Source organism: Physeter macrocephalus, chromosome 8, assembly GCF_002837175.3.
Source record: "Physeter macrocephalus isolate SW-GA chromosome 8, ASM283717v5, whole genome shotgun sequence".
In the NCBI taxonomy this organism is placed as follows: domain Eukaryota; kingdom Metazoa; phylum Chordata; class Mammalia; order Artiodactyla; family Physeteridae; genus Physeter; species Physeter macrocephalus.
In genome coordinates this window covers 7,729,566-7,757,368 of record NC_041221.1, presented here as the reverse complement: position 1 = coordinate 7,757,368, position 27,803 = coordinate 7,729,566, and the positions used below count along the sequence as shown (strand labels likewise).

Below are 27,803 nucleotides of genomic sequence, written 5' to 3'. Positions count from 1 at the left end.
CAGGCTCAGAGGCCATGGCTCACGGGCCCAGCCGCTCCGCGGCATGTGGGATCTTCCCGGACCGGGGCACGAACCTGTGTCCCCTACATCGGCAGGCAGACTCTCAACCACTGCGCCACCAGGGAAGCCCAGGACATTCTCTTCATTGAACATTTTAAGGAATGTTTTCTAGGATCTTCCCACAGTATCTTGCACATAGTAGGTTCTCAAACTTATCAAATGAAGGTCATCAGCCCTGTGATTTTACTGTAGCTTATATGAATTCTTAACATTGACAGGCCACACTATAAATTCAACCATGAGGGGTCACATCAGGTTGTCATTAACAGATGCACATCTTTAGAGAAGTTAGGGAAATAAAACACAAGTTTAAAGTACATTAAATTAATACCACTTTTAAGTTCAAATAAAGCAAAAATTTTCAGACTGTACTTACTTATGGTGTTCACCTGAAGTGACAGTCTCATTATTTGGTGCGACTGAAGTGGTTCCAGACCCAACTAACATAGGCTGGTTTAAAAGACAGAAAAACGACAAGGATTTTCCACCTTAAAATTACCACTAAAACTGATGAATGCTTACATAAATAAATATGCATACAAATTGCCAATATATATGACTGATCTAAAATTTCTTGTGAACAGGAACATACAGTAATAAAACATTCAACAGCCAAAAATAGGCACAAATTAACATTTAGGTAGCTTCTAACGCTCTAAAAATTTTTTAATTATCACTGTTGAAACTCTCATTTTAGATAAACTAAAGACATATAGTCAAAGATAAAAAGAAAAGTTTTATTGGAACTTATAAGCTGCTCTCATCCTCCCCTAATATTTGTTCACTTTTTCAACCCCTGCCCCCTATTTGATCCCCCAAATACATGAGAGCCACGAAGAATCCACCATAAGACTTAAAAATAATGCTCTAGTTATCTCATGTGCCTGAAGCAGAGCTTTAGGTGAGAGGAAGGAAGGGAGCCTTTCAATTCTGAGATTCTGTCATGATGATTAGTATTCAGTATCTTTATTTTGAATATTTTAGATAATAATTCTATTAGTTATTAGTAATAGGTATCATGTCTTGTCATACCGATAATGACACTAAGGCACATGGAAGTCAAATAACTTGCCCAAGGTCGCACAGATAATAAAAATAATAACAGTTGGTAGAACCAAGATAAGAACCCAGGTCTGCCTGATCCCAAAGCAGCCTTGGTCACATTGCTCTATGACCAGCCATACAAAGTCCTACATTATGACAATGATTTCACTAGGAAATATCTAGAAAATAAAAAGGACAATAGAGTCTCTTTCAAGAATTACTTATATATGACATGAACCTTAAACTTCCTCAAAATGTAGAAGACTGCCAAAACATCTTTAGACGAAAGCCTAGAAATTCTTTCTCTACAAAATGCTTCAAAATATCCCAAGAATTGGTTAATTCTTATTTATATTTATTTATATATTCAAGTAATTATTTTGGACAAAAATCAATACATAAAATACTCCATACCTTTGAATCTTTTGGCTTCTTCTTCTTGCCTTTGTTTTTTATCTTGGTAGAATTAAACTAAAACATAAAAAAAAAAATTATTGAACACTCATATAACAGCATTATGAAGCTTCCATATATTATAAAGATACCATACTGATTTTCATAGACTAGTCCTAAGCTGAAGTACATGAAATGTTTAACAAAAATTAACACTATAGTGTGTTAAGCCCTAGTGTTTTGATTTATAATAGAAAATAAGAAAAAGTTAAATGATGCCTAATGCTATAACTAAAATTAAATTGTTCCAACCTAACATGCTGTACTCATTTTCAACAAGGTTTATGTCATTTCAAGTAATTAATCAGACTTATTAAGTAATTCCAGTTATATGCTGATAATATTTTAATGATTTTCCTTTTACTAAACCAAACTCAACATTCTACAGCGGGCCAGACACCAGGGCACAAACAGTGAATTCAGAAGAAGCATTTAACTTCCCATGGGGTATGTCAGCTGTGTTTCTACAGTTAGCCAGACAGTGTCTGATAGAGTGGACTAAGAGAAAATTTCAAGTATAGATGACTTGACCCTAAAAATCAGTAAACAAGTATCTTTCTGATTGAAAACTGCCACAAACTACTAAGGAAGACAACTCTGGAACTATTTTAACTTAAGCTCAATTGTAAGCCACTCAAAACAAAGTCCATTTGTATTCCTTACAGAACAAAACATTGCAATTTTAATCATTATAGATAACGTTTCATTTTTATGCCAGCAGATAACTCAAGATCTCCTTTCCTACATCTATGATTAACATTTATTAGATGTGATTACTTATGGACATTGTCTAATTTAAACTTCAGAGTGTGCTGACTGTTGCTCCAATTCCAAGAGGAAGATTGGGATTAACTTTCTAAGGAAATCGTACACGTTATCCAGAAGTCCTCAAGATTTGGTTCTGGAGCACCTCTTGTGATGTAAACAAACACTGGTCTGGGTCCTCCTCTCTTCCTTTGGCTGACACGAATTAGAACATAACATTGAAAGTGATCAAATAACTTACTGGCACATCACCACTGTCCTGTTTCCTTAATACAGTGCAGCGGCTGTCTGTAGGAAGATACAGATGGTTTTGTGAGGAAACTAAATGTTTATATTGCCATAGGATACACTAAAGCCTTAAAGAAAACCACCCCAGATACTACTAACATCCACTATGTTCTACTCCTTTGGCTTTGACATAAGTTTAGCTTAGAAACCAAGAGCAAAATGGCTAACTCATTGGAAAACCAACTACAAAGAACCACAAAATTTCAATCCAATTCAGCATAATTTGACTGCTTTCTAGGCACCGAACTCTATGCTAGGTGCAGGGAATACAGAAATGTATAGAGAAGTCCCTGCCATCGATAACCTCATGTTCTGCAAGCTACAAAGAGGCAAACACCCATAGCTCAGTGTGCTAAATGCCACAGCAAATACAGTGGAAACAAAGCTGATAGAATAATAAAGTCTTCAAGCGGAGTGGCCTGAGTCAGGGGTCAGGGAGGGATGTGGGGAGGAGGGGACTTGAACAAGTTAGACTTGAAATGAACAAGCAAAGGGGTGGGATGTGAGCAAGGAAAGCACAATGCAGGTTTGGACACAGTAGGAAGTGGGGTGTATATTCAGAGGGCAGATGGGGAGAGTGCTGATGGACCCAGACAGATAATGTGAATTCAATTTGTAGGCAAAATGAAGCAAGTGCTTCTCAAACAAAATACTTATAGGATCAGTTCTTTAAGAGTCACTAACAGCAACATAAGAGCAAGATTTGGAGTAGGAGGGTCAGAAGCATGGAGACCAGTTTGGAGGCTACTGCAATCATGGAAAGATTATTAAGATCCTGGCCTAGGGAAGCGGAGGTAGACAGGGAAGGGCTGATCAAAAATAAAGCTTATTTGAATTGGCAACAAACTAGACATGGGGTAACAGGCAAGAGGAAGGGTAGAGACCAATTGCAGAGTTTCCTGCTTAAAAACAATATATAAAACGTTATTATCTGAGATAACTAGGAAAAACAGGTCTCTAGAGATACTTAAGCCATATTGCTCTTAATGGGTCTCTTGGCCATCTACACAGAAATTCCAACAGGGAAATACGCGTGCAGGATCCAGGAGAGTTTGGGTCTCCCAATTATCACGGCACTGGTGATATTATTGAGTACCCTTATTTACAAGATCAGTGGATTTTGAAGTTTTAAGAAATATAGTCATCCTTTTAAATGAAAGAAGACAAAATTGAAAATGTCTGGGATGAGGGTGAGAAGCACAAGTAGTGAACTTGAAAATCTGTTGGCTGGTCATTTGGCTGGTGGCTTCCAACCCTATGACTAAAAGCAGAGAAATAGTCACAACTGGATGGACTGTATATTTTAGGTACAGAACACAAGAATCAGAGAAAACACATAATGAGAGGGTTGTGTCCTTTTTAGTTATCTTGTATGATCCAAACATGCATTGAGTTTTGTAAGCTCAGTCCCAGAACAGCATTTTATTACCAGCAGCAGCAAACTGATGGCAATAAATTCAGGCTATCAAGAAGCATGTCACCTCCAGTCATGAAGCAGTGTCCTAGGAAAATAAAGCCACCTATATTTGAGAACCACAACAAAAGTAAGCTTTTCAGTTCCTTATACTGCATTTGAACTTCATAATGCATAACATTTTTGTACAAGGCCAGACCTTTTCATGTACCCTTTAAAACAAATGGCACAAAATTTGAAAGTCTAACTCCTGACAATATATAAGCAGACTTCTGATGCTAAGGGAAAAGGTGGGGGTGGCAGGGGCGAGGCGTTATCCTAAGAGATACATGCAGTACCAAAGACAAGAAATTTAAATTAATCTAGAATCTAAGAATATTAAAATTTTGAACAAAACAGAATCACACAGATCACTGACTCCAAATCCTCATTTTAATGATGAAGAAACTAACATTCAAGAGAAGCTAAAGAATTAACTACTAGTTATCCTATTCTGCCAAACTGGACTCCATGCCATATCCAAACAGCCCCCTCAAGTCCCCTCCACCCTGTCTCTAATTCTGGATGTCAACCTGTCAAGTTCCACCTCCATGTTCAATGCTGGACTTGGACTCTACCCCTGCACCAAGGCTTTCCACTTCCCCGCAGAGAACCCCTCAGCACTTTTTCTGGTCCTCTCTTCTCCCATATTACAGTTATCTGTATATTCATTTTACTGCCTTTTCTGAAACATAAGGTCCTTGAGGGAAGAGACTAGTGTAAGCATTTCTGAATTCCTTGTTAACACCTAGCACAGGGCCTTGAAGCAGTAGTAAAAGAAAGTTTCTAATTAATGGAGTTAGGGAAGTAGCTGGGCCACAGCCTACTTTTCTTGACTCCCAGCTCTAGGCTCTTCCCACTACAATACATATTCTATCTGTTCTAGATTCTGCAAGCAGCGCCTACTTCTGCAGGCCAATGTTTTCTTGAATGCTACAAATCAAGCCATTTCCTAAGAAATTCCATCCCTTTGATATACAATCTCTGCCACGACACTGTCAAAATACCTACGATGAGAATAGTATGGTGTATAGTGTAATGTATCCACCTGAATATCTCTACAACACTTAACTCCACAGAGTAAGAAGGTTTTATGACATTAAAAAAAAATCACTATTCTTTTTTTTTTTTTTTTTTTTTTTTTTTTAAAATCACTATTCTTAACACTAATTTCCCCAAATAAGCCAGCTGTACCATAATAATTTTCATTATTTTCTTTGTTAAGTATTTAAGTAAGCTAGATCCTTTGGAGATTTTTTCTAAGATTAGATATAAACTGAAACTCAGTCCACATACCCATTATATCAAAGAATTCATCCAAAGCATTATGCAGTGCTGGGAACTTGTCTCTGTGTTCTTCCAGAAGCCATATTAAACATCGCGCTTCCTTCAATGACGCTGGCTCACAGAAATAATCAAGCTGCTTTCCTTCTATAGAGCCTAGTTTATGACCATATTTCTCATTCCAGAGAAAAGTCATGATGCTAAAATCAAGCTCCTTAAGAGCGGCCCCATAACGAGAAAAAAAAGGTCCTGTGGCATCTAAGCCTATAATAAAAACAAAACCCAAGTCAGAAGAAGGGGAAAATTATTTGCTGTAAAATCACATTCAGTTTCACATCTCTGAAAGCAGTTCTACTATAGTTTGCTTATATTTTCAGTGAAAGCATTCAAATAATTGAGAACAAACTTGTTCAAGCTATTATGCGTTTTAGAAACACCACTTCACATTAGTATGTTACCTATAATAATTCTTATCTATTAGTTGAACAAGGTAGGCCAAAGGTTTCTATTAATATAGTTATTTTTATCAGACTTAGGAGATAAAAGGAATTAAATGCCTTTAAAAGGCATTTTTAAAGGCATTAATAAATTCCTTTAAAAATATTACAATAACTTTTTCACTACTTCATAATGATTTGCATTCCAATTAGTACAAGCTGGCAAGATTTTACAATGCTTTTCTACATACACTCCATAATAACAAAATATCAATAATATACAGAACTTCCCAAGTGCCTATAAAACAGAAAATGGGCAAACTCTTCACCCAACACCTCCAAGAACTACACCTTATCCCCCAAAATATCATGGCTCCTTACCCTCCTCACGAGATGCGAGGTGGTCACTACTCCCGCTTGTATCCCTCCCTTCTCCAACTCAGAGAAAGGGGTGGCTGCAACCTCACATGCCACTACTGAAAGGTGAACACCTGCTACCTACTAACACAGACCCCAAAAAGCAAGGATTGGCTCTGTTCTCTCCCCCGACACGCCTCTAACACAGGATGGACCACAGGTTCTCAGTCCGCAAATGAAGCAGAGATTGCCAAGTTAAAATTACCCTGGACAGCTGTTTCTTCCAGATGAAATAGTTAGCTTTGCAGAAGTCATGTTACATGAAAAATTAGTGTATTTAAACACCAGAATCAGGGATCACATAAAATACTCATACAAGGTTCAAGGGAATCAGCAATGAAGAAATACCACATTCACATCTCCATCTATGGCTCACATCAAAGCATGTGCTCGTTAAGGGGAAGGGAGCAGATCACACCTAGTACTGAAACATTAACCCCCACTCCCACTGCATTTAAACTAAGCTCTTTGTTAAATATAGCAGGTTAAAGTAAGACATAACTTTATAATTTACTTGTCTGACTGTCAGTAGACACTAATAGCAATCATCACTTAGGTGAAATTGTCTGGGGCCAGAAACCCATGGAGATGTATGCTCAACACAGCACCATTTAGTTATCCACTACACCAAGTTTGCTGCCATCTTCCTTTGTCTCTACTGACAGAAACACATCAATATATTCTCTGAAACCCTGGCATTCTATCAGCTCCATGTCTCTAAGGCAGGTCAGGCAGGCTCCCTCTACAGACCGCTGCTCCAAGGCCCTGCCCTGCTGTGGCTCCCACTAGCCTTTTTACCCAACAGCTGCCAAGTGAATCATCCACGGCACTAGGCAGCAGCCAGCCTGGTCACCAGGACAAACAAGGCCCTGGAACCAGAAGAGATCACCATCTAGTTTAGTCAACAACTCTCTCTGCAGCTGCCTTCTGCAGTCCTTAGGTGGCTTTGGTCAAAGAGCCTGCTTGGGGGGTTCTTCCTCAACCGAATTAGGAAAATCAGGGCAGAGTACCAGAATTTTATGACCCTGTGATTCACAATACTGAAGGTCAACCCCAGGGTATTTCTCTCTTAATCCTTAGATACAGATTTGCCTCAGGAGATCCTAAGCAATTAGTTCCATCCACTCTTTCCTGGAAATTCTTCACTAAGGAATGTGACTACTGAACTGCACAATCACAGAGGGCACTCCCCAGCAGGTGACTCCAGGGGGTGCTATTTACCCATGGTTGTACCCAGTATACACGTACTTTACACGAGGACAAATAGTTCTGCATAACATAGGACTGGATTTTCTTACTGACTGAACTTTCCTGTGTTTACACCTTATACAAAAGCATATTGTAACCCATCCATAAAGTAACCTAAAAATTGTGAGTTGGGGGAAACAGCATTTTTAACCATACAAATTTGTGGTTCTACATTTTAAAAAATCATAAATGATGATAGGAAAATGAAAAAGGATTCAGAGGCCTACGTTTATCCTTCCTATGAAACTCCATCTCTAGAATTAAGTGACGTACCGAAGCTATTAAGTTTTTGGATCCAGGTGGCTAATTTTGGTTCCACTTCTTTAAGTTCACTCAAAACATGCAGAAACACCCTTGTCTTTACTCTATTCTTTTCTTGAACCAAATGACAAATGACATAGTCCACTGCTTCATTCAGAAAATTTCTGCTAGAAAAACAGGTTGTGTAGTCTTCTGTGGTTAAAACCTTCCAAGAAAGCAACTCTTTGAGAAGCTTGGAAGTATTCAGTATCCCAGACTTAATCTTGTCAGCATACTGCTTTATGCACTGCAGAATTCTGTCATCAAGGAACTGGCAACTCTGAACACTGTCTACAGTTTCTACGGATAAACAACAGTGGTCAGTAAAAAGGAGAATGAGGACCAATTTGCAAAAATATAAACTCAGAAAAAATTAACATTACATAGCAAAATAAACATGACTCAGATGTATTCTTTATGTTGTTTTAAATAGCCTAAGAAATTTTAAATTAGGAATATAAGTAAAATATTTAACACCTTTAAAAGGTATGAAAGTTCACATTAAATAGAACATATCAAGTACCTTATTTCCTTCACTTGTACCACTCACGTAAAAATCCTAACTGAGCCTCATCAACTACCCAAACTTTATATTCAGTAAATATGTTTCATGCATGAATGCAAAGGGTTTTTTCCTGGTGTTGAAGGGATCATTTCTTCAGGTATAAATACAATTAACATTTGGTAGTTACTGTATGTTACTCATCTTATTGTTGAATCCTAAATCATAGACCTGTGGAGTCATTGATTCCAAGCTGGAAAATATCTCAGAAGTTCATCTTCCCACTCAGGCATTTCCCCCTAAAAATGGCCATTTAGCCTCTTGAAGCTAAGTCAATAAATTAAATACAAAAATATATATATATAAAATAAGTAAATAATGTTCACTAAAAATTTTTTCGGTAGGAAAAATAATTATGATTGATTTGTGAAACATTAATGGAATACTAGATGAAAAATAAAGACAGCAAGAGGAAATATTTCATTTGGGGAACAGTCATCATAGTAGAAAATGAGAACAACGTACTTCAACTCAAAACTGAAAGCACACCTGGGGCTATAACGTACAGTATGGTGACTATAGTTAATAATACTGTTTTGCGTATTTGCATGTAGATCTTGAAAGTTCTCATGAAAAAAAAAATTCTGTAACTATGTATGGTGATGGATGTTAATTGGACTTACTGTGGTAATCACTTTGCAATATATACAAATTTCAAATCATTATGTTGTACACCTGAAACTATACCTCAATTAAAAAACAAAAAAAAACTCAAAAAACGCCCCCCAAAACCTGAAAGTAAATATGTCCACAGAAACAATAAATTACTGAGACCGCTCCCATGTTGATCAGGGAATGCTGACAAGACAGGTGTAAAACAGAAGACTGGACTAGGTAATCTCTCTGGCACCTAGTATGAACTGCTTCTTTATTTGAACTCAACATATTTCAGATAATCAGTGGCTAATTTACAGTTCAACGTTTCAGAACTTAAATCTGTGTAGCAGGGTTTACAAAGCACTGTCAAACATACAACAGGAATTTCAGATATTATTCTCACATGCACTTCGGAGATAAGGAAACGGACAGAGGGTCAGTTTGCCCTGAGTTAGTGGCAGGGTAGCGTTTTCAATCCCTGTATATTGCTTCTAAATTCAATGTTCCTTACACCAACCCCCTCCCCAACTCAGTGTAATCAGAAGATGGTGATAAAATCAAAATGCCAATGGAAACCTAAATTTCAATTCAATAACAATTAACATAAGGCCCAACAAGATGAATATTTATATTTATACTTTTAAGCAAGAATATATTATTCTTATCATGGCTTGGACTCCCAGCATACCTTTCTGCTCTTCAATTTTAGGCGGATTACTTTCCCTTAAGTCCTCTTCCAATCTTTCTTGTGCTAATTTTTTTGCTTCCTTTTTTTGGATCTTCCGCTTCAATTTTTTGTCTTCTTTCAGCCTTAACTTCTCTAGGCTGATAAGTATTTACAATTAGTCATAACTCACCTTTGTTATAAACTCAATTAACTATTTTCCTTTGCCTAGTGTAAGTTAGAAGTTTCCTTTTTTAGTTAAAACTTGGCCTATATATTCTGTTCAACATCAAAAACTTTTGAGACGTGGTCAGTTCAGTCAAAACATGTGTACTTGTTTCATGAAAACAAGAACCTCAATGACTGAGTGACTTCTAATTAAGGATGGCATGTACAGATCATGCAGATGTTATTTCCATGTATATGAGTTACTGCTTAGGGTAAACAGGAATAGTAAAAATGACTCTGCAAGGTAATACATGTAAATACTCATTTCCACAGTAAAATATTATTTTCACAACCCAGTAATGGTCCACAACACCAGAATTTGGTCCATATGGTTACAACAAGTTCTCCTCAACAAATAATTCTGTTCATCTTTTCTTCTGCTCTTTCCTGGTCACCAATGATGAAAAAAATCACTTCTTAAAATGGAAAGCAAGAAGCAGGACCAAAAAGAAAAGAAAAAAGGATTGGAATTATTTGATCTGAACAAGAAGATACAGAAGTGAATAATTTTGACAGTTCACTGAGTATTTCAGGGTGAGAAACAGTCACTGGTTCAAAATGTTTGCTGAAGAGAGTAAAAGGAAAGATGCTTTTGGAATTAAAGTTTCAACAACTGAGAGCTAAGTATATAATTTTTATCCAAATGCCAAATCTATTAAACATGTCATTTCATAGTTCAATTTCATAATTTTACTTATAAAGTCAACCACTAAATAATGCTTCTTATTCAAGTTTTTAGCATTTAACCATTCTAGGCTAGTTCCCTTGAAAGTTATAAATATCCACAAAATTCACTTAAGAACCACGTATCTGGATACATGTGCAGAGCCAATTTTAAAAACAGCATAATTTAGAAATCTGCATTTAACAGAATTATATTCTAATAGACATTATTAAGCTACTGATTATTAAAAATCTTACCTAGAACATTTCTGTTTCAGAATAGGTCTTGGAGGAACCTTTTCTTTAATGACTTTGTGTTCAAACTTTAAATAAAACAGACACATCCAAAATTTGTCTCATGCTCCCATGACATAAAGCACAAAACCACAAGTAACAAGCATTTCAGAAGCACACAACAGTCAATGTTCAATTTGATAGGGAACAGTGATGATGTCCTGACCCAAACAAAAGACCAGAAAACTTTAGCAAAACAATTTACTGAAAAGAGGAACAAGAGAGTAGACACAATTTAGGAAGCTTAAAACGAAAATTAAGAGTAAGCAGAAGATCAAATAAACTACAGATGTCATTACAACAACCCACTCCTGCCAACTCCCATACAGTGAGGCTAAAGGTAATCCCTCAAGACACTCTCCTCCCTCCCTAAGATCCCCCACCTCGCCAACACCCAAACATTTACAGAGAATTAACAAAATAAGGTTATTAAAAAGAGTAAAAACAGTAAAACTAAAATGTAAAAGACTTCCTCCTTCTTTTAGGAGATAAAAGAATATGAGACTCCTTCAATGCAAAGAAGCATTCTCACATCCTATTACTTCCTATAATTTCTCATATTAAGTAACTGTTTCTTTCCTGGAAAACACAAGATCCAAATAGTACAACGTCCACAAATTTAAATATTTTAAAAGGTATCAGCATTTTGTTTATTAATTTAAGGAGATTTCCCCTTTATTAAATACTTACTTCACATTTAACTTGACCACCACTGCTGAAGATGATAATCTTTGAAATGATTCCTTCACAGTCAGGAGTAAGACAAATTCCTTGCAGAAAATCCTATTTGATTAGAAAAAAAAAAAAGTGCTCCACCTCAGCATAAATCTATACATGTATACCATTTTAACCATCAGGAACAGTCAAAATGTGATCTAAAACCTCCTTCAGGGATGCGCCGTCAAGTCCCTGCTCGTTGCCATCTGAATTCCGGAGCCCCCAGCTGTAGGGGTGACCAAGGGACTTGCTTTGTTTGCGTAAGGTGAGCTGACATGATGTACGCTACATCCATGCGAAAGCTTTAAGAAACACTGAATGGATTGGCCATTGCTCTTTTCCCTCGGCCATAAGAACATGTTCCAGTCACTCCTCAGCCTCAATTCAGAAACAAAGAACACAGCCACACAGACTGGAGCTGCCACAGCCCAACCCTGGACCGAATGCAAAACTTCAGGACAAGTGACGCAAGCAAGGAACGAGGCTTTCTTACTGTAAGTCGTAAGATATTTGAGTTACTTCAATACACCCTAGTGAAAGCGAATTTACAGAGGGTATTTCAACCCATGGGAATGGTAAGACCACTAAGGGCGAGGGCACAACTAGAGAAGCTCAATTAAGGTAGGACAAAAACACAGCAGAAGTGACTCAATGGCAGCAGTTATTTGGTCACATCATTACACCTCTAGTTAACTACATGAAAATGTGTAAAATGTGAGAATTTAGTTCTACTAAACGTCAATAATTCTATTGCCAACGTTCACCTAGCACAACCACCTTATTTTTTTTCCTCAATAAGGATAGGGGTTTACATGAGGCTAAGCGGCGTAGAAAAAGGTTTCCTTTTTTTAAGTCCATAACTTATATGGATCAGAAACAAATTCTATCAATGCAAACAAGATTATTAAGCTGTGACTGCTCTCAACGTACACCTGGCTAACGGTAATTAACATCATTATCTTGTTAATTAAGAGAAAACCCCAATTAGATGTGGCAGTACAAAATTTAAGTTGATTTCTTAGTACAAATTATCTCATCAAATTTTTTTAGAAAATATAAAATTTGAAGTCCCAATTCTACATCATAACATTAAAATCAGACATTTAAACTTTTATTTTTGATATTTCCAATGTAAAAGGGGTTCAACAATTTATTAAAAGCCTCTATGGTTACTGCCTTTACACTTGTATAAAATAAAAACAAAAACTGGGCTTCCCTGGTGGTGCAGTGGTTAAGAATCCGCTTGCCAATGCAGGGGACATGGGTTTGAGCCCTGGTCTGGGAAGATCCCATATGCCGCAGAGCAACGAAGCCCGTGTGCCACAACTACTGAGCCTGCGCTCTAGAGCCCAAGAGCCTGCGCTCTGAAGCCCGCACGCCTACAGCCTGTGCTCCGCAAAAAGAGAAGCCACTGCAGTGAGAAGCCCGCACACCACAACGAAGAGTAGCCTCCACTCGCCGCAACTAGAGAAAAGCCCGCGTGCAGCAACGAAGACCTGATGCAGCCAAAAATAAAATAAATAAAAAATAAATACGTTAAAAAACAAAAACTGATTTTCTAACTTTATCATTAAATTTTTAATTTAATACTTTCTAATTATGTCTCATGCACAGGGAGGAATTCATATCCTCTTAAGACTTTTCCTAAAGATTCTTAGGGGAAAAAAATCAACGTACAATAAGCATACTGAAAAATCCAGACAATCCTGTTAGCCTTACCTTGTCAATTTTATCATTAAAGGTTGTTGTTTTTAACTTCTTCCAACAGTTCATGTGGAATTCTATTTTACAGTACTGGCAACAGCTGATTCGTATAAAACCCTAGGGTTTAAAACAATTTTTAACTCACTTTTGCAAGATGTCTACACACACTCTCTCTCTCTCTCTCTCACTCACAACACATATTAAGATAGAGAGCTGTCTGCACTTACCTGGCAGACATAACTAGATGCCACATTTCCTCCTGGGGGAGTGTAATACTTCCATACCCCAGACTGCCTAGTGCTGGAAATACTGAGCTTAACTGACATATTCATTTCCACAATTTACAGCTGCATTATCCTTTACAATATCAAATATTTTATAAACTTTATTTCATCTGATCTACTAACCAGGGACAGTGAGCAGCTTCTACCTGCATAAGCTAAAGCCCAGGGTCTTACTCACTCAATTCATTGCCAAACTTAGTCTCAGACTTAGGTCTCTAGGAGTTAATTCAATGATCAGAATAGCCTTCAGATTCTTGGACTCAAATTTTACAAGAAATTGGAATTGCAACAAATCAGGGGTACTAACCTCACTTTGTTCCCTGGGCTCCTAAAAATAGGCTAGAAAGGGGAAATGGAATCAGCTAACCTGCCTTCTCAGGTCACCATCCCTGCCTTCGGTATTTATTTCAGTGGCTCTGGGCCCCCATGTGAGATGATGCAGACTTAAGTCCAGGGGATGGGGAGGACAAGAGGACATAAAACTGCTGACAAGTCACAGCACTCAAGTGTCTCCAATTACAGAATTTGTTCTGAATCCATTTTAAGGCACAATTCAGCACGTTAACGACCTAGTACACACTCATTAGTACCTTAAAGTCTGGATCAGTTATGTATATCTGGATTTTGGAATATCCACGGCACTTCTGATAGCAACAAATGGCATCCGGCACTGGAGGGAACCTGCATTCTTCAATAAATTTCTCTAACAGCATCTGCAGTAAAAATAAACAAAAATGATACTACTACAACACTAATTCAACAATAAAATGTTTGTAATTTCAATAACCTCTTGCCATCAAAATATTTTCAGCATAGAAAGGACCAAATGCCTTTTAGCCAAGAACTACATACAACTTTTAAAGTTTTTTCCTTCTAGAGAGAGGCTGATACAGAGACATGCCAAGAGACAAAGATGGGAAAAAAGGGCTAAGCAAAAAATTTTCAAACTTTCAAACTCTGAATCAAAATCTTATCCTGTGTTATATAATCATCAGACCTCATTTTACACTACATACCTCTTAGAAATCTCCTTTAAGCATTCACAGGGAGTCAGATGAGGTAGAATAACCCTTAGGGCTCTACTGTTCTCCTTCCCAATGTCATTTCACCTAGGACCCCACCACTGCCATCCATCTACTTCCCTGAACCCCTGCCACCTGTGCCTGTTCATCACCTAGAGAATTACACCACTGCCACTGAAGCCCCCAAGACTCATGCCACGCTTCCAGTGCTGGCTGTTCGTTATCAGTAGTTCCTGTGCCTCCACTCCAATCCAGTATGAAGAGAGGAAAATCCAACAATCCCTATGTTTAGTTTTATTTTTTATACCAGCTTTGTTGAGATATAATTCATATACCATACAATTTACACATTTAAAGTGTATAGTTCAGTGGCTTTTTAGTATATTCGGAGTTGTATAACCATCACGATAACCTAAAATTAGAACATTTCACCATGCAACAAGAAACCCCATACCCATTAGCAATCCCTCCCCAACCTTCCTCAGTCCCCCAGCCCACGAATCTACTATCTGTCTTCACATATAGATTTTCCTATTCTGGAGATTTCAGATAAACAGAATCATACAGTTATGTGGCCTTTCGTGTCTGGTTTCTGTCACTCATATTCAATTATATGGATATACCACATTTTATTTAACCATTCATCAGTTGACGGACACTTTGAGCTGTTTCCACTTTTTGACTATTGTGAATAATACTGCTATGAACATTCATGTACAAGTTTTTGTGAGAACATATGTTTTCCTGTCTCTGTACATACCTAGGAGTGAAACTGCTAGGTCATATGGTAACTCTACCTTTAACCTATGAGGAACTGCCAGACTGTTTTCCAAAGCAGCTTCATCATTTTACACTTTACAGCAATGTATGGACGTTCTGATTTCTCCAGATCCTTGCTAACACTTGTTATTGTCTGCCTTCTTTTTTTTTTTTTTGCGGTACGCGGGCCTCTCACTGTTGTGGCCTCCCCCTTTTGCGGAGCACAGGCTGTTGTGGCCTCCCCCTTGTGCGGAGCACAGGCTCTGGACGCGCAGGCTCAGCGGCCATGGCTCACGGGCCCAGCTGCTCCGCGGCATGTGGGATCTTCCCGGACCGGGGCACGAACCCGTGTCTCCTGCATCGGCAGGCGGACTCTCAACCACTGCGCCACCAGGGAAGCCCTGTCTGCCTTCTTGATTACAGCCACCCTAGTGAGTATGAACTAGTATCTCATTTTAATTTGCATTTCTCTGATGGCTAACTGTTGAACACATTTTACATGCTTATTGTCTATTTATACAACTTGTTAGCAGATACACCTATCCAGATCTTTTGGCTACTTTTAATTAGAGTGTCTTTTTATTACTGAGTTGTAAGAGTTGATTCCTGTGCTTTTAAAAGCTTCAGCCAAAAGCAAGTTCTGGGTAAATACCAGGGTTCATCACAAGTAAAGGCCTATCCTAGTCAATTCACATACTTTAGTCTTTCTAGAACTGGCAAAGCATCCTACGCTTCTGGATATGAGACTAAATTTATATTTTCAGAGTCTTCAAGTACCATTAATAACCATAATAAAAAAACAATGCTATATACCTTTCTCTAAGTACAACCAGTACACCATGCTGCTTAACAGTGCACATTCTGGTCACAATGCCTGGATTCAAGTCCCAGCTCTACCATTTCCTAGCTGTTTAACCTTGAGCTCAACACTTAACCTCTCTAAATGTAATCTTCCTCATCTGTAAGATGGGAATCATCATAGTGCTCATCACATAGGGTTGCTGTAAGGGTTGAAGGTAATGATAAATGGAAGGTATATGACTGGCACACAGGAAACATTCAATAAACGGTGACTCTCACCAGTCTTCCAAGGGGAAACGCATGTGGAGGAGCTGAGGACAGAGTACTCCTGTCTTCTGATACCTGAGTCAGAGCGCAGAAGCACAGATGAGCTTTTACGGTTAGTAAGATGCTCTCTAGAGAAATAAACGGTTACCTTTATTTTCCCTGGCTGAGTCTCTTCAATAACCACATTACTTGTGGGCCAAGTTAACACTCCAGGAAGACGACAGATCAAGGTTCTTGCTTTCTCGAAATGATTAAGAGCTTCTAGAAACCTAAAGTCATAATTATGAAGAAGGTATTAAAGATGTGACATGAATTTTCATTCCCCACAACAAGGCACAGAGATTTCAAGCTTACTAGGTAAGAGTACATTTGACAAATCACTACACAGAAATATTCAATGTAACCCACATGTTCTTTAAAAAACCAAGACATTATCACTCTTTGCTACAAAGGTAATATAAATTAAACACTAATCTACCTGGACACTGGCTTTATTATGGCAGGTGCACACTAGTCCTTTTAAAGTTGTAATTTTTTTTAAAGTTTTCAACAATTAAAACAGAAAACTGAATAAATTATGGTTGTTCCATTTTTATTTCATTTACTAATCTAATTAGATTCTTATAGAGCAACAAACAGAAAAGCTCCACTTCAACTAATTAATCATAAATAGGGACATTTTTTTAACTTGACTCATTTAGAACATCTATAGTAAAACCACTTTGCTGAAAAATTTTTAAAGAAATCGTATATTCTGGACATCTTCAACTATAAAGCAGTGAATTATTTTAACAAAACAAATGTATTTGTAAACTATTTTAACTATAAATATGAAATCTTTCAGTTCCAATTTATGGTTTAAAAATTAATCTCAATAGATTCCCACAGTCCATTCAACAAAAGAATATACTAGAACACTGGATCATAACGTTATCCCAGTCTTTACTCTTCTCTTCAGACTAGAGAACAGAGGGTTCTCTGCTTTCTCCAATCTTGAAATGATTTCCCAATTGAAGAAGTCATTTTTGCCTTTGGGTACAGAAAACTTCACCTGCAGAGAAGCTAGACCAGCACCCACCATAAGACAATTAGAAACAGCAGGACTTTCAACCAGACACTGCACATTTCAACAGCAAAAAAACCAGCTTACTGGACACTGAAACATACAAACACTGAAAAATACAAACCGTATTATTGTGAAATTAAAAGTTAAATGGCTTTCCACAACACTGTAAATCAACTATACTTCAGTAAAATAAATTTTTAAAAAATTTAAATGCCTTTCAAAATGGCAAACACGTCTTCATTTACTACAACCTCCATGATGCTACACATTTATGTTACGTTCCCAGATCTTGTGAATATCTGCATGCGGCCACTGCATTAAACAGGTATGTCCCTAACAACTTATGCTAAGTTGGAATTAATTTCATTTATTACCATAGAGGTGACTGCTAAATCCTCACTACCCCTGATTCTTAAAAGAGTTGAACTGGTCAGACAGGTAGCTTCAGGAAGTAAAAGAACTTTCTTTAATCTTTAAAGATCTTTAAAGAAGGTTCTAGGCACCCCCTAAGATTGGGTTCCCAAGAATACCAATGGTCTGATAAAACTTCCTCTTAACAGTTAGATGAAAATTTAAGGATAATTAAAAGCTATGAATGATATTCAATCAGTCAACAATTATTTCTTTTTTTTAAAAATAAATTTATCTATTTTATTTATTTATTTTTGGCTGTGTTGGGGCTTTGTTGCTGCTCACGAGCTTTCTCTAATTGTGGCAGGCAGGGGCTGCTCTTCGTTGTGGTGCGCAGGCTTCTCATTGTGGTGGCTTCTCTTGTTGCGGAGCACAGGCTCTAGGCAAGCGGGCTTCAGCAGTTGCAGCATGCAGGCTCAGTAGTTGTGGCTCGTGGGCTCCAGAGCACAGGCTCAGTAGTTGTGGCACACGGGCTTAGTTGCTCCGCGGCATGTGGGATCTTCCCAGACCAGGGCTCGAACCCGTGTCCCCTGCACTGGCAGGCGGATTCTCAACCACTGCGCCACCAGGGAAGCCCAACAATTATTTCTTTATAAAAGTAATCTAACATACCTACCACTATATTGGCTGTACTTCAACTACAGCTTCAGAGGAGAGATTTCTGTTTCTAACTCATAATGTCCTTGAACACATATATATTTCGTATTAGGGACCTCCCTGGTGGCTCAGGTTAAGAACTCGCCTGCCAATGCAGGGGACACAGGTTTGAGCCCTGGTCCCAGAGGATGCCACATGCCGCGGAGCAACTAAGCCCATGCGCCACAACTATTGAGACTGCGCTCTGAGAAGCCCACGCACCACAACGAAGAGTAGCACCTGCTCCCCACAACTAGAGAAAGCCCACACGCAGCAATGAAGACCCGACACAGCCAATAAATAAATAAACAATATATTTTTTTAAAATCCTCATACAAATTTTTTGGGGGAAATAGGTATTTAACCAAAAAATTATATAATCACACTTGTAAAGCATTAATTTATACCAATTCAGTCGCCATTTATAAATGACATATACTAAAAGATAAAACATAAAATCCTTTGTGTCAAATTATTATTTTTTATTTTTTATTTATTTATTTTTGGCTGCTTGGGTCAACACTGCTGCGCACGGGCTTTCTCTAGTTGCGGCGAGCGGGGGCTGCTCTTCGCTGCAGCACGCGGGCTTCTCATTGTGGTGGCTTCTCTTGTTGCGGAGCACGGGCTCCAGGTGCACAGGCCTCAGTAGTTGTGGCGCACGTGCTTAGCTGCTCCACGGCCTGTGGGATCTTCCTGGACCAGGGATCAAACGCATGTCCCCTGCATTGGCAGGCGGATTCTTAACCACTGTGCCACCAGGGAAGTCCAAATTACTCTATTATTGATTTTCCTATTACATTCAAAATTAGAAAGCACTGGGAACTGAAGTGATTTACCTTACTTTAATAATTAATATTCAAATGCCAGTCCTCAAAGTAAACACAATTATCATAGTGTGCCACAGAGAAGATACCAAAATAACTCCAGAAAAAGGATCATCATCACATTAGATTTGAAATGAGTAACCAGCCTAGAGCATAAATTAGTGTGGTTTCTACTAACCTGTTTTTTTTCAAATACACTTTTCCAATTCCACAGTAGGCCAAGCAATCAAGTCCCTCATTGGGGTAGTGTTCAATCATCCTCTTAAACTGGTTTTCAGCTTCAGATAATTCCTTCAATAGCAATGAGAACAGTGATCACTTACACAAAAAGAGAAATACTGGAACCGATTTTACCTGAAAGTTGATTCCTTTTGTGTAATATTAAAAACAACCATATATCCTAAAATTTCTATGGCAAAATTATACATTCTGCACTTCATTTTCTTAACAATGACATAAATTTTGACCATATGGATACTCAAGACACAACCAGAATGATCCAGCTCCAGAATGAAAAGTTGGCACTGAAATCAGACAACCAACCAAATGAGCATTTACTAACACACAGGGGTCCCAGTGTGTGAGGCTAACCCTAAAAGGTGTGAATTCACGGTAAAAGAGACTGATTTGGATGCAAACACGCCATAAGATATATCCCAGTAAGTGCTGCCCCCTTGGGATCACAGGAATTCCAATGATGTTGCCACAATGTTTTGTGACATAAAACAGACTAATGCTCTGTCTTAAAAACAGCTCTTTAGTAAACTTTACAGAGCGTAGAGTACATTCTTTTGAATATTCTCAACAGTGGAAGCCTCTGGGCTTTGAATGAATATTGTTTTGGAAAAAATCTAAAAGACACTTAGCTCAAAGCAATACTGGCCACTCCACTGTGGGTGAAAAAGGAAATGTCACTACAAAATGGAGTTAATAAGAAGCTTTGAGGCCAGCTCTGAAGGAGGCATGCCAAATATGTTTCAGCAAGGGCCGTTCTGGAGTGAATACAACTTCCTTCTGGGGACACTCTGAATGATGAAGTTCTCTTAAATGTCCAAGTTCTATCATACCTATTTAGTTTTTTTTTTAATCAAAAGTAAATCAAAGTAAATTAAAAATGTAATAAACTATTTCTTCAGTTCCGGTAAGGCAAAACTTGGTTAAGAAGCTTATTGTTACTCTGCCAAGAATAGAAGAATGGAGATCATACAGTCCTGTCTCCAACAATCTACTAGAAAATAGAGTTAGAGATTCCCTAATGAAAGACACTCATCTGTCACATCAAGAACAAGAAAGGGGCTTCCCTGGTGGTCAGTGGCTAAGAATCCGCCTGCCAACGCAGGGGACACGGGTTCGAACCCTGTTCTGGGAAGATCCCACATGCCACGGAGCAACTAAGCCCGTACACCACAACTACTGAGCCTGCGCTCTAGAGACCGCGAGCCACAACTACTGAACCCATGTGCCACAACTACTGAAGCCCGTGCGCCTAGAGCCCGTGCTCCGCAACAAGAGAAGCCACGACAATGAGAAGCCCGTGCACTGCAAAGAAGAGCAGCCCCTGTTCGCCGCAACTAGAGAAAGCCCGCACGTGGCAACAAAGACCCAATACAGCCAAAAATATAAACAAATAAATAAATTTTTTTAAAAAAGACCAACAGCATGTCACAAGGAAAATGAACCTCAGGCTCTGTGGACCACGCAGAGAGTGGAACATAAAACAACCTGATCCTTATTAGGGAGCATTAGGGATAAGCCTCATCTAGCCTAGGAAGCTTGGGGCCCAAGTTGGTAGAAAGGATATATTATTCCTGAGTTAATTCTAGAGCCATTTCAACCTTTATCAAAAACTCGAAGTGGGGCTTCCCTGGTGGCGCAGTGGTTGAGAGTCCGCCTGCCGATGCAGGGGACACTGGCTCGTGCCCCGGTCCGGGAGGATCCCACGTGCCGCGGAGCGGCTGGGCCCGTGGGCCATGGCCGCTGGGCCTGCGCGTCCGGAGCCTGTGCTCCACAGGGGGAGAGGCCACAACAGTGAGAGGCCCGCCTACCGCAAAAACAAAACAAAACAAAACAAAAAAAAACAAAACAAAAAAAAACTTGAAGCCATGGAAAGCAAAGTATAATGCTGAGCAGTGCAGGTAAGTAAGCTTTCCAGGAGAGCACTGAAGGACCATGAGTAATGGAAACCATGTGTGCTGACACCCATACACTGATTGCATGTGGTTATGGGAAGCCTGAACTCTAGAAGATAAAACACCAGGTACTTACTATCCAGAACTAAGAGCTATTAACATTAGCATTCTTTTTATGATTAAAAAAATAAAAAGGCATGACACAAAGTTGAAATCTCCTTTTTTAACCTTCCAAGTCCCATTCCTTTCTTCTATCACTAAATGCAACCATTATATTAAATTTGATGTAGGGCTAGTCCATGTTTTTTTTTACTTTTGCAAGATTCACAGATAGCCATAAACAATATATACTATTGTCCTGTAAGTTTTCCACATTGCACATAAGTGGTATCACGATGTTTACTACATTCTCCAACTTGCCTTTTTACCTCAACGTTTCCGAAATTTATCATGATATATCAGGTCCTTTACTTTTTATACAAATAAAACGTAGATTCCCACTGGTGGTCTGGCATAATTTTTTTCTAACGGAAACACAAACTAAATTTTCTTTTCAAAAAAAATCACAAACTAAATTAAATTTAGGTATTTCAGAAAAAATTATCAAGAAAGTACACAGACAGTGCTCATTAAACTACTGTGATAATCATTTAATGATATACATAAGTCAAATCATTATGCTGTACACCTTAAACTTATACTGTGCAGTATGTCCAATATATCTCAATAAAACTAGAAAAGCAAAAAAAAGTACCCAGAAGGAAATAAGCCAAAATGGAAAAACTATTTTAACATACCTTCTAAAATTAATGACATATTTTAATTGTTTATTATCTCTGTTACAAATCTTACCTCAGGTTGTCCTATTCCAAGGAGTGAAATGGCAAGTCCATAGACTACTAAGACGTAGTTAATCATGGCCAGGTTCAGTTGCTGTCAATAAAAATGCTCCAGTTAAACATCTGAACATAATTCTGCCCAATTTGCATCATACTAAGTTGTTAACCACAACAGTAAAAGAAGTATAAAAATATCTTACTAATCACTGTGGGACAAAGACCAAACAGAATTAGAAAATACATTTTGCAAAGATATGCAGTTATCTTGCTATCAAGTATCTAAAACACAGAATCACTGTCTCAGAGTTCCTTGAAGGCATGGTTCGTAACAGATAGAATAACTGATGTCATATTCTTTTGCATATTAATGGGATGAGTAACAGACTAAGTTATTTGCTCTCTTACAACCTTGCATATTTACCCAGCTAACACTTTCTTTGTGGATGAAAAGATGTGACTAAACTGAGTCCAAATCCTTGACTTAGTGCTCTAATAAGATAAAAAGCCAAGAGTTCTAATGAACACCAACTATAGTGCAAGGAGAGAGCCTAAACCTGGCTTCTCTACCGACTGCAACCATAAAGGTTGAATCAGAGCATTATCTGCTTCTCACAACCTGGAGTAAATTCAGCTGATCTCAGCAAGACGATACATTAGTACAATGAAGTCAAAGTGCTGGTTCCCGTCTACATTCATCTGAAAGCATTAGCATCGGTAAACAAGTTACCAGGAGGCAATTTCACCTTTATTTTTTGAGGATCTAAACCATTGAGCAACTCTGTGAAGGCCTGGGCAGCACTGCGGCAGCGCTGCTCCAACAAAGCCGTGTAACCATCCTGGATTAAGCTTCTCAGCATTTTCATTATATTAGCAAAATCCTGCAAAAAAGAAATTCTTTTTCAGTAAACCAGAGCTACACATGCTTAGTCTAAAACTTAAGATGCCAACGTTCATCATCGGGCAGTTATACTTTGTAACTGATCATAAAATATGTAAATACCCAAAGCTACCCTTTATGCATTATACTCCTTTCTCAGCACAGCACCACTAAAGTGGAAATTAAAAGGTCCTGCTTCACAGTCTTAATCCCAACACTTCGGGCTTCCCTGGTGGTGCAGCGGTTAAGAATCCGCCTGCCAGTGCAGGGGACACGGGTTCGAGCCCTGGTCCAGGAAGATCCCACATGCCACGGAGCAACTAAGCCCATGTGCCACAACTACTGAGCCTGCGCTCTTGACCCCATGAGCCACAACTACTGAAGCCCGTGTGCCACAACTACTGAAGCCTGCGTGCCTAGAGCCTGTGCTCCACAACAAGAGAAGCCACCGCAATGAGAAGACCGCGCACCGCAACGAAGAGTAGCCCCCGCTCGCTACAACCAGAGAAAGCCCGCGCGCACCAACGGAAGACCCAACGCAGCCAAAATAAATAAATAAATAAATAAATAAATAAAATCTTAAAAAAACAAACAAAAAATTCCAACACTTCTAGTGCTGCCCATGACAAAGAAGGGTGGTTCACTTTACATTACGTGGTGCTAAGCTGCACTCACTTTTCCAGGCTAACCAGACAGTATTTGGACGTTTTAACAGCTCAAATGGAGAACAACAGCCATCATTTAAATAAGTAAATTGTTTGGCTGAGACTAGAACAATTAGACAAATAAGAAAAAGCAATCAATTTCCTGGTCACTACCAGATTTTAACAACTGCACTCATGCCCTGGAACAAACCTAAATTCTCAGCAAGAAATGGTTATTTCAATCTGTAGCTCTACTCCTGCCTAACATGTACTTGAATATAACTAGATAATATTATCGGGAGAGATATTACTAGGTTAAATGCAAAAAGAAGACAATAAGGAAAAAAACTGCTATAATGTACCCTGAAATAAAGCGAGAAAAAAACTTTATAATTTGAATATACATGAGCACATACATTATAATTTGTATTCAGATTTTAGTTACATGGCAATCACTATAGGCCACAAAAGTTCCATAAAGACTGGAAAGGCAAGCCTGGAGGCTAAGCTAGATCTCCCCACACCTTGCCATACATGTGTACACAGTTCAAGGGAGCAGAAAATGCAAATATTTGTGGGACATTCCTCACTGCTCCTAATGATAAGGAACCAAAAGGAGACCCCACTGCACAAAACACAGAGGGAAAAGCAGTCTGGTCACACATAAACAAAAGCTGCCTAGTGCTTTTCGTCCAATGAATCAAAGTTTAGGAGAACTTTCCCCCCAGAAAACACATGGAAAAGAGCAGCTCTCAAGTAAACTTGGTATTTGCTATACAGTATTTAAAAAGCTCATCAATCGCCATTATTTATGTTAAGATAAGAATTTTAACAGTTATAGAAGATGACGTGCTATCCCCACACACACTAGTTTAGTCTTTATTATTCAGCCTTGGATGAACTGATTCCATTCTAATCTCTTTCATTCTAGAAAACAAATCCATTTGCCTCATGTTTCCATTGGAAATTATTTCTCTCAAAACAGTACAAATAAATGGTCTGTACTGAAAGCTCCATGAGAGCGGGCTGAATGGCAATGCCAGTCTTCAGCGTATGCAAGGGCCTAAAGAAAAGTGTGTTAAAAGAACAAATCAAGGCTCAAAAATAACCATCATTTTTATTTATATACTCTTTTGTCTTTACTGGCTGCCTTTACAATTTAAGTCCATCACAGTTTTTAGAATCAGTAAAATCAATATAAAATGACAATTTAAAAATCACCAACTGTTAGAAATTCTAAAAATGCTTTTATGCAACTAATTAGAAAGCTGTTGAAACCGATTAGGAAACTGATTAAAAATGCTTCACATGCTTCATTCCAATAGTCCTTAATAAGATATCTGTCATATATACCTAACATAGTTAACAGAAGTTTAAAATGACCCAGATATTAAAATGAGTGTTGTGTTTTATGTTAATATACATTTTTGGGGGGGTTAAATTTAAATCCAACATCTTATTTTAGAAGAAACAGAACTGTATTTACATAAAGCATTGAAGTGTCAAAGCAGACTCATATGAATCACATTTAACCAAAAGAAACAATCTTTCACTGATAATACATAGTCTACAGGTATTCAATGACTGGAATAGTGATTAGCCATGGTTCTATAAATTCTGGATTCTGTACACATTTCTATTTCTTCTTGAGTTAGCTTTTAAAAGCTGGACTGTTCTAGGAATTTGTTCATTTCCTCTACATACGTTTTCAAATTTCCTGGTATAATGTTGTTCATAATAGTATTTTGATATAGTATTTGTAATACTGAAGGGTCTGTAGTAATGTAATCTTCTTCATTCTTTTTTAAAAAATATTTATTTATTTGTTTATTTGGCTGCACTGGGTCTTAGTTGCGGCATGCAGGAACTTTACTTGCGGTATGTGGGATCTAGTTCCCTGACCAGGGACTGAACCCAGGCCGCCTGCATTGGGAGCCCAGAGCCTTAGCGACTGGACCACCAGGGAAGTCTCCTTTTTCATTCTTGAAATTGTTTTATTGTGTCTTCTTTTCTTCCTTTCTTAATCAGTTTCCACACTTATATGTAAATTTTATTTATATTGTTAAAGAATCAACTTTTAGCTTTGTGGATCCTTCTTTACGAGTTGTTCCATTTTCATTCTTTTCTTTTTTTTTTGGAATTTTATTTTATTTTTTTATACAGCAGGTTCTAATTAGTTATCCATTTTATACATATTAGCATATATATGTCAATCCCAATCTCCCAATTCATCACACCACCCCCCCTCCTCGCCACTTTCCTCCCTTGGTGTACATACGTTTGTTCTCTAACATCTGTGTCTCAATTTCTGCCCTGCAAACTGGTTCATCTGTACCATTTTTCTAGGTTCCACAAATATGCATTAATATATGATATTTGTTTTTCTCTTTCTGACTTACTTCACTCTGTATGACAGTCTCTAGATCCATCCACGTCTCTACAAATGACCCAATTTCGTCCCTTTTCATGGCTGAGGAATATTCCATTGTATATATGTACCACATCTTCTTTATCCATCCATCTGACGATGGGCATTTAGGTTGCTTCCATGACCTGGCTATTGTAAATAGTGTTGCAATGAACATTGGGGTGCATGTGTCTTTTTGAATTATGGTTTTCTCTGGGTATATATATGCCCAGTAGTGGGACGGCTGGGTCATATGGTAATTCTATTTTCAGTTTTTTAAGGAACTTCCATACTGTTTCTCCACAGTGGCTGTACCAATTTACATTCCCACCAACGGTGCAAACGGGTTCCCTTCTCTCCACACCCTCTCCAGCATTTGCTGTTTGTAGATTTTCTGATGATGCCCATTCTAACTGGTGTGAGGTGATATCTCATTGTAGTTTTGATTTACATTTCTCTAATAATTAGTGATGTTGAGCAGCTTTTCATGTGCTTCTTGGCCATTTGTGTGTCTTCTCTGGAGAAATGTCTATTCAGGTCTTCTGCTCATTTTTGGATTCGGTTGTTTGCTTTTTAATATTGAGCTGCATGAGCTGTTTATATATTTTGGAGATTAATCCTGTGTCCGTTGATCGTTTGTAAATGTTTTCTCCCATTCTGAGGGTTGTCTTTCCGTCTTCTTTGTACTCTGCTTTGCTGTGCAAAAACTTTTAAGTTTCATTAAGTCCCATTTGTTTATTTTTGTTTTTCTTTCCATTACTCTAGGAGGTTTATTTCTGTTTTTGTGCCAGTACGATATTGTCTTGATTACTGTAGCTTTGTAGTTTGGTCTAAAGTCAGGGAGCCTGGTTCCTGCAGCTCCGACCATTACTCTAGGAGGTTGATCAAAAAAGATCTTGCTGTGATTTATGTCACAGAGTGTTCTGCGTATGCTTTCCTCTAAGAGTTTTATAGTATACGGTCTTACATGTAGGTCTCTAATAAATTTGGAGTTTATTTTTGTGTATGGTGTTAGGGAGTGTTCTAATTTCATTCTTTTACATGTAGCTGGCCAGTTCTCCCAGCACCACTTATTGAAGAGACTGTCTTTTCTGCATTGTATATCCTTGCCTCCTTTGTCATAGATTAGTTGGCCATAGGTGCATGGGTTTATCTCTAGGCTTTCTATCCTGTTCCATTGATCTATATTTCTGTTTTTGTGCCAGTACGATATTGTCTTGATTACTGTAGCTTTGTAGTTTGGTCTAAAGTCAGGGAGCCTGGTTCCTGCAGCTCCGATTTTTTCCCTCAAGACTGCTTTGGCTACTCGGGGTCTTTTGTGTCTCCATACGAATTTTAAGATTTTTTGTTCTAGTTCTGTAAAAAAAATGCCATTGGTAACTCGATAGGGATTGCATTGAATCTGAAGATTGCTTTGGGTAGTGTAGTCATTTTCACAATATTGATTCTTCCAATCCAAGAACATGGTATATCTCTCCATCTGTTTGTATCATATTTAATTTCTTTCATCAGTGTCTTATAGTTTTCTGCATACAGGTCTTTTGTCTCCCCAGGTAGGTTTTTTCATAGGTATTTTATTCTTTTTGTTGCAATGGTAAATGCGAGTGTTTCCTTAATTTCTCATTCAGATTTTTCATCATTAGTGTATAGGAATGCAAG

At 38.2% G+C, this 27,803-nt stretch overlaps 1 protein-coding gene across 1 annotated transcript in view; it reads right to left on the bottom strand.

Moving 5' to 3' along the window:
• TTC3 (tetratricopeptide repeat domain 3) overlaps positions 1 to 27,803 on the bottom strand; it is a 144,031-nt gene that overhangs the window by 55,031 nt on the left and 61,197 nt on the right. Inside the window, exons 18-31 of the mRNA XM_024120396.3 lie at positions 22,960 to 23,094; positions 22,230 to 22,310; positions 19,427 to 19,539; positions 16,460 to 16,580; positions 14,053 to 14,175; positions 13,194 to 13,295; positions 11,448 to 11,540; positions 10,722 to 10,786; positions 9,597 to 9,733; positions 7,723 to 8,049; positions 5,360 to 5,611; positions 2,564 to 2,610; positions 1,519 to 1,575; positions 437 to 510 (exon numbers count right to left, since the gene is read on the bottom strand). Coding sequence (XP_023976164.1) covers positions 437 to 510; positions 1,519 to 1,575; positions 2,564 to 2,610; positions 5,360 to 5,611; positions 7,723 to 8,049; positions 9,597 to 9,733; positions 10,722 to 10,786; positions 11,448 to 11,540; positions 13,194 to 13,295; positions 14,053 to 14,175; positions 16,460 to 16,580; positions 19,427 to 19,539; positions 22,230 to 22,310; positions 22,960 to 23,094 — 1,727 coding nt within the window. The remainder of the gene's footprint in view (positions 1 to 436; positions 511 to 1,518; positions 1,576 to 2,563; positions 2,611 to 5,359; positions 5,612 to 7,722; positions 8,050 to 9,596; positions 9,734 to 10,721; positions 10,787 to 11,447; positions 11,541 to 13,193; positions 13,296 to 14,052; positions 14,176 to 16,459; positions 16,581 to 19,426; positions 19,540 to 22,229; positions 22,311 to 22,959; positions 23,095 to 27,803) is intronic.